The sequence below is a fragment of the Pagrus pagrus genome (genome assembly GCF_965226575.1).
Source record: "Pagrus pagrus genome assembly, chromosome: 5".
NCBI lineage: Eukaryota > Metazoa > Chordata > Actinopteri > Spariformes > Sparidae > Pagrus > Pagrus pagrus.
In genome coordinates this window covers 21,516,580-21,532,547 of record NC_140189.1, presented here as the reverse complement: position 1 = coordinate 21,532,547, position 15,968 = coordinate 21,516,580, and the positions used below count along the sequence as shown (strand labels likewise).

The window sequence follows — 15,968 nt, the reverse complement described above, 5'->3', positions numbered from 1 at the left end:
GTGACAGCACACCTCCTCTGAGTCCTCCTCTGAGCCCGCCCCTTGCATTGACAGGTGTGTTTTCATTCCTTTCAGTCTCATTGTCAGCATTCAAGTCTCAAAGAGGGTTGGGAAGCTGTCAGTGCTGCAGTGATTCAGCTGATTTTAATTTTCAATAATCTGATTTTAGGGGAATCATTAAACCAGCAGCATGTTTTCATCTCTTTTAACCGGTGCTTAATTTAGTCGTCTTCACTGTTACACTTCACACTTTGATGTTGTCCTTGAAAATCAAATGAAGACTACAAATAAATGCTGAAAAGAAGACAGGAGTACAAATAAACAACGCTACTTAGAAGACAAAGCTCTCAAATGAGCTGACAAGCTAATAGTTGCAAAGCAGAAAATTGGTGCAGTGGGTCATAAAAAGATTTGAACTGACAACACAACGCCGAGCAGCTCCCAACGACTGCTCGGGGCAAACATATACGAAGAGTCTGCAGAGTGTGAATGAACACAGCAGAGGGAACTTACACACCCCATTCAAGGATTATACAGATGGAGAATACAGACCACGATGTGTAAAGACACTGGGGAGCTCTTTGTTGTTCATAATAAAACTTCTTTATCGGTGCACCATATTCGCATGGCGGCCATTTTTGATGTCAAAAGATCGAATGCTGGGACAATGTTATGCTGCTGTGTTCCAGGTTTTCAAGTCTGACAAATTGACCGCTTCTCAATTGATCAGCAACTGAAAAGATAATAGATAGTGAAAATCTGGAGAGACATGGGGCCAAATTGTAAAAGGGAAAACAACATATCTGATAACCTGTCAGCTAAAATTGGCATTCAACCGTTTCGTAGCTAACATTAGCGTTGGTTGCATCCAGTGTGTTTCACTTCCAGCTTTAAATAAATGTGTCAAAGATGTGAGTTGATATTTTTAGAAATAATTTACGGCTCTCGTTTTGTTTTCGTTTCACTGCTTCCAGATTGATCAGCAACTGACAAAACAACCCATCAGCTTAGCATTATCATTCAGCTACTTCCAAGCAAACATTACCTATGTTAGATAAAAACTACTCAACAGATAGCAAGGGCTTAAATTAGCTCTAAAATAACAAAGCACATCTTGGACACGTTATTTCCGGCTAGAAATGAAACACACTGGATGTAATCTACCGGTAATGTCAGCTTGGAAGTGGTTGAATGCTTGATCCCCACGGTCTATCGTCTTTTTAGTTGCTGATCAATCAGGAAGTGATGGAGTTACACTATAACAGATTCCCGACGTTTACATGACTTGCAACTTGGAAAACAGCAGCATAACGTTATCCTGACTGTGATGTCCCGCCCCGAGAATATCGTCTTTATGGTCTGCTCACTTCCTCTCACCGGCTGAGAGGTCGGAGGTCACCTACAGAAGCCTGAAAGGTGAGCTAGATAGATTCCTAGTCATACCTCAGTTTCAGATTTGCATGTCAAGGGTCGAGTGGTGTTGTTTACACGGAGCTGAGTGAATGAATGTGTTCACATGTACGTGAGTGAGACTCTGATGTATGACAGACTACAACAAAGCAGTTTCATGCACAGATGGCATGCATGTAGGATGCTTTCCACTTCCTCATGTTGACATATGTTGTCATTTCCAGCGCGAGCTGCAGAACCTGTTCACCACTCATTATTGTGACACAGTCATAATAAAACTATATGTACCTGGTTAGTATTTGATACCTAGAGGCATTACTGGATAACTGCCCTCAAATGGAGATAAATGGACCTTTATTGTCTGTTTTAAATCATGACACGCTCGACCTTGCAGGTGATTTATCATCAATCAAAGAATTGAAAACGATTTCCTGTTTCGTCCTTGAACAGCTGACAGAGGCGGGTTCGTCTCTCCTGGGCAGCGCAGCGTGTTTTTTCCATCCCGATACAGCAGGGGAGTGGCGTGACGCAAGTGTGCCAGACTCACCCTCTCACCTGTCCCAGTCAGCTCTGGCTGGGTTTGGCTTGGCTGGCACGCCGACTGCACAGTGGCGCAGCTGTGAACCCAATCAAACACACACACATATACACACTGAGAGGAAACACACTCTTGGAAACAAAACACACACACACACACACACACACACACACACACACACACACACACACACAGGCGCACATGATTCCACAGAGCAGAGGTCTGTGCATTCCTAATTACTCCAGTGACATGGAAACACTACAAAGTAGAAAGCATCTGCCTTTTCCCCCTCTCTTACATGTCAACACTGATGCCCTTTTTGAAAAGAGGGGAAAGAGAGGGAGTGAGAGAGAGAGAGGGGCAATTTAGCACAAACCATCTGTCTACTGTAGTGAGATAATACATCTGTTATAGTGAGGGGGAACAGTAATGTAGAGCTGATTTTTACTGATGCATGGAGGAACCTGGAACACGGTTACATGTGGCGTTACATCACTTTTTACATCACTTTGCCTTTTTAGGTAGTTTTGCACTTAGAGTTTTTCACTCCGAGAAGCATCAGATGCACACACAAAGACGCACAGACACACACACACACACACACACACAGAAAAAGGCCACGTGCAGCCCTGCTCTCAGCAGGCTCGGGTCTCTTCTGTTATCTCAAAAACAAACGGCCATAAAATCATCAAACATGAAGAGTCTGCCTGTGTTACATATTAATTTGCCCTCCATTTTCCTGCGCACTATGAGAAAGAGCCACTGCTGTACATTGAAGTTTCTCCATGTGTCATTTAACAACATTTAACAAACTCTAAAACCCTCGTTTCCTGTGTATTTCTAATTCATAATGTTCATCAGATATTTCCCCAGTTAAAACATCCTCCATCCGTCGGTATCTCATTGTGTTTTTCTCATCCTCCAAGTTCAAAACCAAACATTAGTCGCACATTAGTTCCTGCGAGAACAAAATCCCTTTTTAAATATTAAATATTCAGTGTTTTGCACCATCAAATATTCAATAGCATCCATTTAAGGGCTGTAACAGTGGTCAGATCAGGAGGAGAGTGCAATGCAGAGTGCAGTCGGATTGCTGAGCGAGGGGAAGATGCAGGGAGAGGTCGAGGCATGGATGGATGGATGCAAGAATCGCTCTCTTTCTTGTCTTTTATTTTCTTTCTCTTCCTGTCTTTTTTTGTAGCTCTGGCCCCTGCAGCCAGCAGGCCACAGTTGAGTCCACAGAGTGCCTCCATATCTACGGCTCTCTGCGTTAATGTCCCCCGAGGCGGGGGCTGGCGCTCGGCCCTGCTCAGACCCCAGCCGAGCCCATCTCAGCCCAGACCACCACTGCTGCGGCCTCTCGCTCCGACTCCTCTCCCTCTACATCCATTATGCAGCCAATAGTCCCCAGCTGCAGCCCTCACATCTCTCTGTTCACCCCTACATTTGCTTCCCTCGCTCGCAGACTCACTCCCTGTGTCGGGTTCAGTTGTTCATTCACTCATTCAGACACTCAATCAGCCGTGAGCCCGACAGTCAGTCACCGCGAGCAGCCGCACATTCGTACAGGACACAGAAAACCGCCACCCGTGTACTCTGTTATTGAAGTGATAGACTGAATTGAGTTTTAATTGAATTTAGATACATCTTCATAATTGCTGACAATCATTACACAAGATATTTACAGTCATTATGAAATATTACAATTGGAATTTACAGAAACTTTGTACAAAATATGCCTGACTTCAATGCCTGGATAGTGGGGTCCTTGTTTAGTCATTTCTGGAGAACAAAACATTGACCCAAAAGTCACTGGTGTCTGGAAGTGCTTTAGTTTCAGCAAGTAGATGCTTTTAGAGTCCATTAAAAAGAAAGAAAAGAGAGAAAAGTCCAAAAAGTACAGAGTCAGCAAAGTTGTGAATTGTGTTTTTTCTTTTTCCTCAGTTAAATTGTTCTTTTTCTTTTTTTTTTTTCTCGACTGAATGGAACATTTGATCTGTAATTCAACTGCAAAAACAACAACAGAGACCCATTTAAATAGAATAAATCCATAATATTTACACAATAATGTGAGTATTGATTTATAAAAATGAATCATCTCTTTTTCTTTAAACATGATTTATGTTTTATCTACAGTTTTTCAAAACAGAAACCTAATCACAATGAAACGCATCATACTTCTATCATTCAATTCTACTGATAATGATGATTGTGGATTGCCATATTTATGCAGCAACTCTGGTTGCAATGAAACTCAGCTCGTCTATCAGCAAAGTTCTTACACCAGCTTAAGTCGTGTTAAAGCCATTCTCCGCCTCTGAAGCTCCTCACACGATGGCAGAAAGTACGGAGGAGTCAAATGTTCTCTTTAAAAAAATAACACGTGGTGAAATGGACTTGAATCTGTCAGCACAGCAAAAGCAAAAACATAAACTTGGCCAAAGCGTCAGTGTCCAACAGTCCCGCTCTTTCACTGGATCATATGAGACCTTCAAAAACTGAAGAAGCTTTTTCTGTTCAGCATTGGCACCATTAAAGCCCCACAGGTATGTCCAGAGAAAAGAGCGCCCCCTGCTGTCCACCTGTTGTCATCCCGCGATGCTCAAACCATCCACCCAGGTGGGCCATGCTAAGCCAAAGCTGCAAAATGGTAGCTGACAGACTAAACCTCAACTAGTAAAACTAAAATGCTTTGCGCGCCATCATCATCATGACTGAGATGCAAATGAAATCAAACATAAGCATGCTTTTAAAGGATGTTTTTGATATACAGTAATTATAGGAAAATAGACTATCAAGGATGACTCCTTTAAAATCATTTATAAAGCTTTCCTGGATGCAGACAGCTCGGCTACGAAGTAAATAGATACTAAACAAAACAAATCCTTAAAGTATATGCAAACACAAGCATAAATATTTGATCCACAGAGAGTAAGCTACGAATGACAAATATTAGTGATATATTGAAATTCTGGAACAGGCACCGTTTCTGTCTTTTTAAAACTCGCTCTTCTTTTTCGAGTGTTTTTCAGTCGTTTTAAGGTGTTTCCCAAATCCTAAAAGAGTCACTGCTGACTGAAGTGTTGGGTGCTGCTGCAGTCCATCCAAAAGTCTTTGCACTCTCTCCCCACTTTTTCTAAAATGAACCAGCTAAAAAAAGTTGGTGCACTGTTCATCTCTCATTCTCTCTCTCTCTCTCACATCATCATCTCTCTCTCTCTCTCTCTCTCTTGATTTCTCTCACCTCCCCTAAATCCCCCTCTCCCATCCCCCCCTTCATTGCGTGCCCGCCACAAGATGGCCACCGGACGCCGCCAGGTTTAATGGACGTAGTAGAGCCAGTAGACGACGTTGAAGAAGGAGAAGACGGTGGGGAAGATCATCCTGGACCACTTATCGATAGAGTTCACGTCGGACAGGTCTGGGATATTCACCTTGAGCTGGGAGGCCCGTCTCCGTAGGCGCGACTTCTTCTGGGCGTGGCGCTCCAAAGCGCTATGGCCATAGTTCTGGCGGGCCATGGCTGCCCTGCGGTACTGCAGTGTCGAGCTATCGTAGGCCAGCATGGTGTTGCGGGGGTCTCCGGGCGCTCCCAGGCCCCGGGACAGATCCCCGGCACCACCCATCTCATTCTTCATCTCCAGGGTGCTGAACAGGATGTTGTCGTCGGGAGTCATCTGTGTGAGGGTGTAAAAACAGGTGGAGCCATGAGAAGTTACTGCCAAAGGGAAATCTCAAAGTGTTTTTTAACTTCAGACTAAGTCTATTCAAAACAAGTGCAGCTATAATGATAATTAAGTAATTCACTGTGTAAAAAATACTGATGAGGTGCTAGAATGGGTAATGCAAATGAGTCAAAACTGTGTTACTTACAGTGAAAAATTATTCTAAGCACTTTAAAAAAAAGAATTAAATCATTGATCATCTGTCAATCAATATCTAAGTGATAATACGACCACAAGACTATGAGGTAACATTCCTGGAAGAGCACAACGCACTCCACAAACTAAGTCTCATGGAGAAATCTTCATTGTCATCTCAGAATTTCAACCAGAGTGTGGTTAAAATTCTGTCGATTCACAAGACAAACTGAATTAAAAAAAGAGAAAAGCAAAAGGAAAAAAATGTGACAGGAGAAGGTTGAGAGAAATAGTAAGGACTTTGCAAAGATGGAGGAGAGGTAGGCTAAAAAGGTTCGGGGGGTCAGGTCAGGAAAGACGTTGTGGGAAGTGAATTCGGATCAACATTTCTTCATCCATAGCCTGACTTCTGAGGAAAAACGTCCCTATAATCCAATCCTGTCCCGCTGTAAATGGAGCTGGTTGTATTTTGTTGTTTTTGTGTAACTCTGGCACTATTCACCAAACTGCAAATGATCTCTTTCTCTTATCTGACAATCCTTTTTGTTTTGTTTTTTTTCAATTAGTTCACTTAGCCTTGAAAGAGTTATCAATTGCCTTTGAGATTGTTCAGTATCTGAATGATATCATCTCAAGAGAAGCTACTGATGTTTTCTTCTCTCTTGCCATATTTGTCGTTACCCGTCAATTTTGAAATATACAGCCCAAGTTAAGATTAAATTAATGCCTGCAGAAATCAAACTGCTGAGCCATGTTTGTCAGGAAAATGCATGAAGAGCAAACCAAGAGAGGGAAAAAACACAATGGTGGGAGTGATGATCAAAGTTGCCTTAAAAAATCTATAGAAAATCAAAGAAATGCACAAAAACTACAGCATTTTCCTCTGATCTGGATTGATTCAGATTGATGACATTGTTAGTTTTGACTTTCAAAACCTCCAGTACCTTATTTCTTTGCTCGCCTAGTCCTAATGCGGCATCGTCCACAAAGATGGGATCCCACATCGAGTCATATGCGTCAATTTCCCTCTGTTTCATTCTGGCATACAGAGCATCATCTCTCTGAACTACATTTCCCACCAGCCACTGCAAGCATACAAAATCAGCACTGTTACTTCGGGGAAATCGTAGCTTGCCACACTCAGAAGGAAAGGGTGTTTTATTTTTTTCTTATTTATGTTGCTGTTGTTCCTGCTAACTTTAGCAGCTGAATGAAATTTCAAGGAAAGGCTTGGGCACCACAGCCAGTGATTTTTCCAAGGTGCCTTGCCCTTTGAGAGACACAGAAATATGGAGATAAAGTAAAAGCCAATCATTGCTTCTGCATTCACTCTTTCAGATCCTAGTCTGAGTAATAAAGTTGACACACAAAGCTAAACCAGTGAGAAACGGAGTGCTAGAGCAGGAGTAAAGAGTGCTGGTAAAGGACATCAAGCATTGATCACAGCATCACATTGACCTTGAGAGGAGAAGAAGTCATTTTGCTCCCACAGAAACAAACACACACATTAACTGACAGCACAGACACAGGAAAGTTTGCCCGCACACGTACTTTGTTGGGGTCGGGTCTCAGCTTCTCGTTATTGGCCGTGGCTGCTTTCTCAGCCGCCTTCTTCTGCCGCTGGGGGCCCTGGCCGAAGAAGATGTAGTTGACGAAGGCGTACTCCAGCAGGGCCAGGAAGACAAACACAAAGCAGCCCATCAGGTACATGTCAATAGCCTTCACGTAGGGGATCTTTGGGAGCGTCTCTCGCAAGTGGGTGTTGATGGTGGTCATGGTCAGCACCGTAGTGATCCCTGGATACCACAGGTCACACGTTTAGAGAGAAAGTGAAGTCTTTAGATGCTGTAAGACAATTTCACCATCATCTGTACGGTGAAAAAATGTTAGTTTGACCAAAAGTTCTGTCAGACGTTTAGCCATGCTAGCAGCATATCACTATGAACTGGGTGGATTAAAATGACACAGACAGACATTCATGATCCTCAGACAATAAATCCTCGTGGCCTTGGTGATCACCTGACTTTTCCTCTAGTGCCACCAGCAGGTTGACGGTTGTGGTCTTGAGTGAAATGTTACCAGGTGTTGGATAGATTGTCATGAAATTTGGTAGCGTGCCAAAATGGACAGGATCATCCAAGTCAAAAAGGGCAGGTGCTAAGTCGAATGTAAGCAAAACAACAAAACAGAAAGATGGCTTGCACACTGCACGGCTTCAATGTCTAAATTATTCAATGCGTCGATGTGATGTTTCGAGCAAACCTGCTCTTCATCAGACTGAAGCCCTGCAGCGTGCAAGCCTCCTTTTTGTTTCATGAAATTGAGTAGGCCTAAAAACATTCATGTCCTCCTCAGGATGAATCATTATTTTGGTGATTCAATAGCCCTTTGTCCAGCAACACCATGAAGTCACAATGACAATTTGTCCCATACTTTTTGACCAAATACCAGCAAAACTATTAACATTCCCATCAGCCTCAGCTGTACTTCACGTTTAGTGCTAATTAGCTAAAGTTAGCATGCTAACAAACTAAAATAAGGCATTGAACATGGCAAAAAAAGACAAAAATACAGTTTAAAGTCAGCATATTAGCATTGTAATTATGAGCATGTTAGCATGCTGACATTAGCGTTTAGCTCACAGCACTGCTGTGCCTAAGTCTAGCCTCACAGAGCAGCTTGCTTGTGCTGTAGAAATGACTTCATATTTATAGGCTATTGTATAATAAATATATATTTTCTATCTGCCGTTTTATTAACTGTTCAAATTTGAGTGTGTAAATTAATGTACTGACAAGTTGTGTCCATGGATTAGACCGTATTCACACGGTGGCCATTTTCCTCTGACATCACGCTCAGGGTGGATTTATTGCTGCTGTGCTCCAGGTTGCAACTCATATAAACACTGCTAACGAATTGATCAGCAACTGAAAAGATAATAGACGGTAAAAATTTGGAGGCACATTTCAAGTTAAAACAAGATATTGGATAACCGATTAGCTAACGTTAGCATCCAAAGACTTCCTAGTTAACATTACCGTTTGATTACATCTGGTGTGTTTCACTTTCTGGCTTAACTAAATGTCTAAAATTAATGTGGATATTTAAGAATTAATTTCTGCTTTTCCAATCATATAGGAAATTGTTGAATGCTGATGTTAGCTGTTGTCAAACAGAAGCTAACTATGTAGTTTTACCTGGAAATAAAGCCTGACATCTCTCCAGATTTCACTATCCATTGTCTTTTCAGTTGCTGATCAGTCAGGAAGCAATCAAATGATACAACTTGTCAGATTCGCTACATTTACAGGACCTGTAACGTGCAACACAGCAGTACAACATTTGAGCTCCCCACCCTAAGCGTGATGTCAGAGGAAAATGGCCACCATGTGAACATCGTCTATGGTTACTACTTTCTGCTGATAATCCCACAGCGCAGTGCTCCACATCTTAAAGATATCTTGAAGATCACAGTCAGGTGATGAGTGTAAGTGTTCAAAATCTGAATGAACTGCTCACTATTCAGTAAAGGATTCAATGTCCGTAGTAAAAGAAGTGGTGCGTGGTTTCACTGGGATTTGCCCTGCTCATCAAAACAGCTGAGATCAGGTGCTCAACTTCAAAGGACACGTGCATGTGCTGGTGAACACAAGCATTCATGTTCATCGTGTACATTATATGTTATTTATAGAAAACAGACAGGCCTGAAAGAATGTGAACCCATATGGATAAAAAGGTACCTTGAGACTGAGACGTGTGCGTTTCATGAGGCTTTTTATCCAATCATGTGTCCAAACCGACACAGAACAAACTGTAGGCTATATAAAAAGCACAGCGTCGCCACTGTAAACATCTGCTATTAGTCACAGCACGATTCACCTGCTTTTTTGACATACGCGCATTGTGTTTGATACATTAGTCATCTGCATGCACAATCTGCATTTGGTCAGATTCACACGTATTATAAATAACCCAGAAGCCAGCAGTGTCACTGTAGCATGGAGCCTCAATCTCTCATTGGCTGCGCTCGCTCGCTCGCTGCACGTTCTCAGGACGCTGGGAGGGGGCAAATCTTTAAATCACGTTACCCTTCGAACGCACCGTCTGGGGCTCCAACCCGCATGTGTCCCACTCCAGAAAACAAATGGTGTGTGACAAGAACGACACACATAAAGCTCAGAGCCATTCCCTCTGCTGCTCAGACCTGTCATACCCAAGTTTAACACTGAAGGCAGCTTACATTTTAGCATCAGAGCTAGTTTGACATTGATGCATTCACTCTCATGTTTAAGGTGCATTTAAGCAAATGTTGCCGCCTTTCGCTCGCCTGTAATTTAGCTGTGATCTGGCTCTGATAAGCTGGAATCTGCAACCAATGAGAGGCTCCGATAGACAGACAGGCAGAGAGAAAGACAGCACGCTTCAAGGTCGAGCTGCAGCGCTTCTCGCTCTGCATGAGTCATGCATATAGTCATCTCTGAACAACAGACATTTAGCCAGGCAGCCTATCACACACTGCTATCACTCACATGCTTAAAGCTAATGAGAAGAAGAGTCAACGCTTGGAAAATAAAGAGTCAACACAGAGATCAGGCTCGTGACACACATAATAATGTATAGATCTAAGGCTAATCTACATGTGTGCTAAATGGCTCTTCTGGTCAGTTATCATTTAGCTTTGGGTTATTTCCCGGGGTCACTGTTCAGCGGTGGCGAGGCGATCCTACCCAGGGCCACTCTGGCAGCCGAGGCATCGTAGTTGATCCAGAAGGAGACCCAGGAGAGGATGGTAATCAGGATGGAAGGCATGTATGTCTGCAGGATGAAGTAACCAATGTTCCTCTTCAGTTTGAAGCTGAGGGACAGGCGGGGGTACGAACCTGAAGGAGGCACAGGGAGAGAGGAAGTGGGATAGAAATAGATTTTCCTCAATGACGCCCACTTAAAGCTATATTTTCCTTGAGCCTGCCATGCACGACTCCAAAACCTTAAACCAATGTTTTTTTGTGTGTCTGGATTTTAATGTTGGAGTGTTTTTCATTTTCCTAATAACCTGTTTTTTTTTAGTCCAACAAAGCCGCCACTGCTCATGAAAAGGACAAAGTCAAAGGAGCAAAGACAAAGTCGACTGTCGTGTACCTGTAGAAAAGACCACGTTCTTGGAGATGAGTTTATAGTCGACGATGGAGAACTGTGGCAGTTCTATTCTGTCGACCCCGGACACTGCGCCGTCTCCACCTCGCCAGTAAAACTCAATATCATCTGTAGTGTAGCCATCTGCAGAGGAGAAACCAGAGCTCAGACACTTAGAGACACATTATCATCGTCCACTACTGGTCTGTAATACATCATAGTGTAGCGCAGAAATGTTCATGTCAACACTTTCTAGAGCTAGACCTGCGGGTAGAGACCTCCACAAGAGACCACAAAGTACATCTGAGGGGTCACAAGTCGATTTAGGAAAAGCATTTTGGCTGTGTTCAGTTGCATTTATTTTTGGGGGGGATTTTCATTTATAGGACAGGTGAAGAGTGACAGGAAATAGGGCGAGAGAGGGGATGACGTGCAGCAAAGGGCCACAGGTCATATGTGAACCTTTGGCTGCTGCAGCGAGGACGCAGCTTCTGTAAACAAGGCACACACTCTACCAGCTGAGCTATTACGCCAACTGATTGTACTTTTTATTATGAAACAGGATCTAAATGTAAAATCAAATTAGACAATAGACATGCAGATATTTTTCATCTTCCAGATAACCACTGGTTTTATATTTCACTATACAGAAAGACAACTAAGAGATAAATCATAATAGTGTTGTCAAAAATCTAAATATCATAAATATTGATACTGAACTGTTTCAATACTCATCTTGACTATGGTCAGATGTAATTTATCTTAAATGCTGTTGTGCTTAACACACCAAACACAAGCCTTGCCATTTGTACTTTTTACTAAAAATCTAAAAAAAAAATCTCTAAAAATAAAATTTGAGTTTTTGTTTTTTCTCAGTGGAACGAACATGCTAAAAAAATATCCATATTTTGATGATAACAGAGTAGCACAGGTCATTTTTTTTGTATTTTTCCTTGCTGATGTGTTCAAGTGATTGCTGGAAGCTCCAGAAACACAACCTTTTGCTTGGCTGTCAGCCATCAAACAGCAAACTTTTAATCGACATTCATGTTGGCTCATTGTATGTTTAATCTCTTTGATTTTCCAACAGAAGTCCTGGTGAATGTGATGTTATTCAACAAACTCTTAAATCTTGTATGTCGGAAGAGTTTCCAGGAAGGTCTCTGTTCTCCTTCAGCGCATCAGTGTTACAAACATCACAAAAAAAATGTAGCTGCATGATGGATGTGCGACGATGGATTACATGATTATATAACTGCAAGATATGAAATGAATTCAAAATGACAATATGATCCTTAAAATATACATATATGTGGGATCTACTGGTGTTTTTAGTTGAGAAATAAACAGCTCTAACACATAAAAAAAGCTAATGTGGTTTCATCGCTATGTGTTAAAAATATTGGGACAAACGTGCTATTTTAAAGCCAGGAAACACTGTGGTTTGTTGCACACGGATGGAAGCGGCTGCAGTCACAGTCAGTGTTGCAGACTGTCTCTGACACGAAGAGGCAAACAGGGAGCAGCCATCTCCCAGCTCAGACAGAGCTCTACTTTGTCTGCCTCACACTCAAAATAGAGGCAGTGACCTATTCAGATGTGATGAATAATTAAACTCCAAGGCTTTGATTTTTTAAAAATTAACACATAATTCTGACATTCAAGGTTAGGTTAGTCATGGCGCTCGTGTCGGGCTGTTATTGGTTGGACAGGCAGCTAACTCCAGCCACGGGCCTTTTTCACAGCAGACATTTTGACTCTTCATCGTGGGGGAAAGCACAGGTGCTGCTAATAATATCAACAGTAGCACCACTCTGCATGAACCAGCATGAACAAAACAAGAAAACCCAAAACAGACGACTGAACGACCATCATTCATTTAACTACAGTTGAAGGAGAATATTTCCCAAAATGTTGAATAATTCCTTTAAACTTCAAAGTATTTGGTCTGTTAAATGTCTGAAATGTCAGATTTCATGTCCCACTTAAACCAGTTAATCTTACATCTGGAGATCTTAAAGACCTTAAGTAAAAAAGATAGTAAAATGATCTGCATAAAGATGCAAAATGGGATGTTTTGTGTATAAAGCAAACAAGGAGGAGAGAGGGCAATCCTGACATATACTACTATATTACTTCCCAACTTAAAAAATAGGTACGTTTTTGCCTTGTTTTTAATATCAATGCAAAATGTGTTGGGGTTGTATTTATGTCCCTGTTTTTCCTACTGTGAAATGTCAAAATGTCTGTTTTGAAAAACACCAATCAGGACCTGATGTTGGTCTGGGAATGCACATCTCGCATCAATTAAGGTCGACATTATTATAGACTCAGGCAATTCAAAATAAATCCGGACACCAATATAGGACTGTACGTCAGCAAGCTAGACAGCATTTTCAAGTCATTCGTGTGGGGATATTCACGATTATCCCAACATGACGTTACAAAAACATGATTGGTCAGTTGTGATTTTTCTGGAGCAACATTAACTGCTCAGGAACAACACCAATACAGCGATATCAGATCATGCGCTTAATAAGCTCCTGAATCAGCTGGGCACTATAGCTTTAAGTAAATGTCACTAAGTGTGTATTTGTCAAGGACTATTTTCAGCTGCGGATTAATACGTATGTGGTGTATTTACATGGGGTTGATTAAAAAATAAACCATAGTCTTTGTGTTTCTGGTAATGAAGGTCATCCAGTTGTTGTTATTGTTGTTGTTTCTGGACAACAATAGAGCTTCATGGCACGTTCGATTTAGAATCAATGTTTTGGTCTTTTAATGGGAAGACAATAAAAAAAAGTATTGATTATCACCAGCCTTATTATTTAACTGTTGCATTCACATCCGAGGTAAAAAAAAACAACAAAAGGAAATGAACACACCCGGTGCAGCTGTGGAGCATAATGTGGCTGATGCTGAGACTGTATGCTGGCAGATACAGTAAGCTCTCCCTCCACATCTGCATTATCATCATCCCAGCCTCGAATCATGCCACTTAGGGCCGAGTCCACCATGTTGCTGTTTTGATGTGCAGCTCAGTTCAGTTCGGAGCAGCCGTGACGGTGCTGGGATCAGGAGGGTGTCGAGGAGTTCGGGAGAGGGAGGTTTTGGCACTACAAACGTCGTAAGGGAGCATTTTATGGCCTGTAGATAACCGGTCAGTCGGGTTGTAGCTCCATTAGTTCTGCACCATTGTCTCTGTACGTTTTCGGAAAGATGTAGATGTATTACATCACCGCACACACACTCATCCGGGGCTGTCATGTGAGTCCCGCAATTGACGTGAAGAGAGAGACAACGCAGTACGAGCTCTAAGATATGCATGCATATGTGGGTGTGTATTTGCATGTGTACATTTGCAATACAATGAATCTTTAGTGTTGGAAATCAATTATTGCTCAGTGCAGCCCAGCATGTGAGACCAGTGGCCTGAGCCGCAGCAGTGAGCTGCTGATGTATCAGGGGATCTGGGGTTTTAAGACTTGTGTCTGTTAAAAATGCATCAAGTTTATCAAGGGAAGTGAGAGTTCTCTGGGCTCATTAGTCTGAATAAAATAGCATGCTCTGGCATGAAGCGATTCCAACGTTAAAACCATTGCCAGTTAATCCATATGAGAGCAGATACTGCCTGGTGATCAAAACTGGAGCTGTGTGCGTGTGTGAGGGAGGGAGTGTGTGTGTGTGCGCGTGTGTGCGTGTGTGTGTGTGTGTGTGTGCATTTTGTGTTGGGCTGCCTGAGAGAGGAGGAGGAGAAAAAAAGAGAGTATGAGTGATGGAGAGAGAGATAAAAAGGCTGGGAGAGGAAAAAAAAGAAGAGGATGAGACTGTGCAAAGAAAGGAGATGAGAAACGGAAAGAGGGAGCGATGAGGGGAGAGATGGCGAGCATAATGGGAGAGGAGCAGGGAGAGGCGGTTCTGACCCGCGCTGTTTTTGTGCTGCTTAACGCTGCTGGCAATGGTGTGATCAAACCCGGAAAGACTGAGCCCTACACCACATCCCAGCCCCATAATCCTTCTCTCCGGGGACCCAGATAAAACACGCAGAGGACCTCGTCTTTCCCTCTCATGTTCCTCCACGCTCCCTCCCTCCCTCCCTCCCTCGACTCGAGAACGCCGGATCACGTACAATTACAAACTCCGTGTGAAATGAGCTCTTTGTACTGTACAAACATGGAGGCAGTTTCGGGAGGAAGCTGCACATAACATCCACTATCAGCACATCCCTGAAACACTGGACCTAATCAGGCTCGTCCACGCCTTGGGAAGCCACTGCAGTTGGAGTTGAATTAATTAGGCTGGATGTTATCAGTCAGTGAGCCATTAGTGATGTTCCTCTTCTTGATGCGTATCTCTTGATATCTCATCAGCCTTTCTCAGCATTTTACATGCAGTCTTATCAACCTTCCTTCTACCTTGCCGCCACCGGGCCAACAGACTGTTTTCAAACCAGATTTCAGAGCTGCATGCGTATGTGAGATCTGTTTAAGTCTACGTGTGGGCGTGAGAGCTGGTTGTCAGAGACAGCGGTACTTACAGCTTTCGATCTCCAAGGTGCAGTTTTGCTCATCTAGAGGGTAGCGGCGCAGGTCCATCATGCAGGCTGCGGTTGTGGTGATCCTACACACAGAGCGGGATGGAAAATATATATAGGTTTCATCAAAGAGCCGGGCGAGGCAGCCACAGGCGGCCCAGTTCATTTCATTTGACCTTCACTACAGAGTACGATGTGCACGTCAAAGCAGGATGATGACAAATATCTGTAACTAAGGAGCAGCTGATGTGGAATTACTCCTCTGAAAACAACAGGAAAATAACATCAAAGAGGTGATCAGAGAAATTCATCCTAGCAGATGTTCATTGTAATTTTGACAGAGATCAAGTTGAAGAAAAAAAAGTAAATTAAACCTTTACCTTTCCTCTGTCTGCCCATCTTATATATATATATATATATCAAGGGGTTGGCCCTTTGGCCATTTTGTCCTTATCTATTAATTGTTAGATTTGTTTTAATATGTTGAAGT

General features: G+C 42.6%; 1 protein-coding gene across 2 annotated transcripts in view; it reads right to left on the bottom strand.

The window, feature by feature from the left end:
* Nucleotides 1–3,543: 3,543 nt before the first annotated feature.
* Nucleotides 3,544–15,968, bottom strand: part of gabrb2a (gamma-aminobutyric acid type A receptor subunit beta2a) — a 39,315-nt gene continuing 26,890 nt past the window's right edge. The window contains exons 5-10 of one of the 2 annotated variants that reach the window (XM_084353012.1): nt 15,482–15,564; nt 10,948–11,085; nt 10,536–10,688; nt 7,360–7,604; nt 6,753–6,893; nt 3,544–5,625 (exon numbers count right to left, since the gene is read on the bottom strand). In XM_084353012.1, coding sequence (XP_084209138.1) covers nt 5,269–5,625; nt 6,753–6,893; nt 7,360–7,604; nt 10,536–10,688; nt 10,948–11,085; nt 15,482–15,564 — 1,117 coding nt within the window. In that variant the 3' untranslated portion in view covers nt 3,544–5,268. The remainder of the gene's footprint in view (nt 5,626–6,752; nt 6,894–7,359; nt 7,605–10,535; nt 10,689–10,947; nt 11,086–15,481; nt 15,565–15,968) is intronic. The other variant, XM_084353013.1, reaches the window with a different exon arrangement.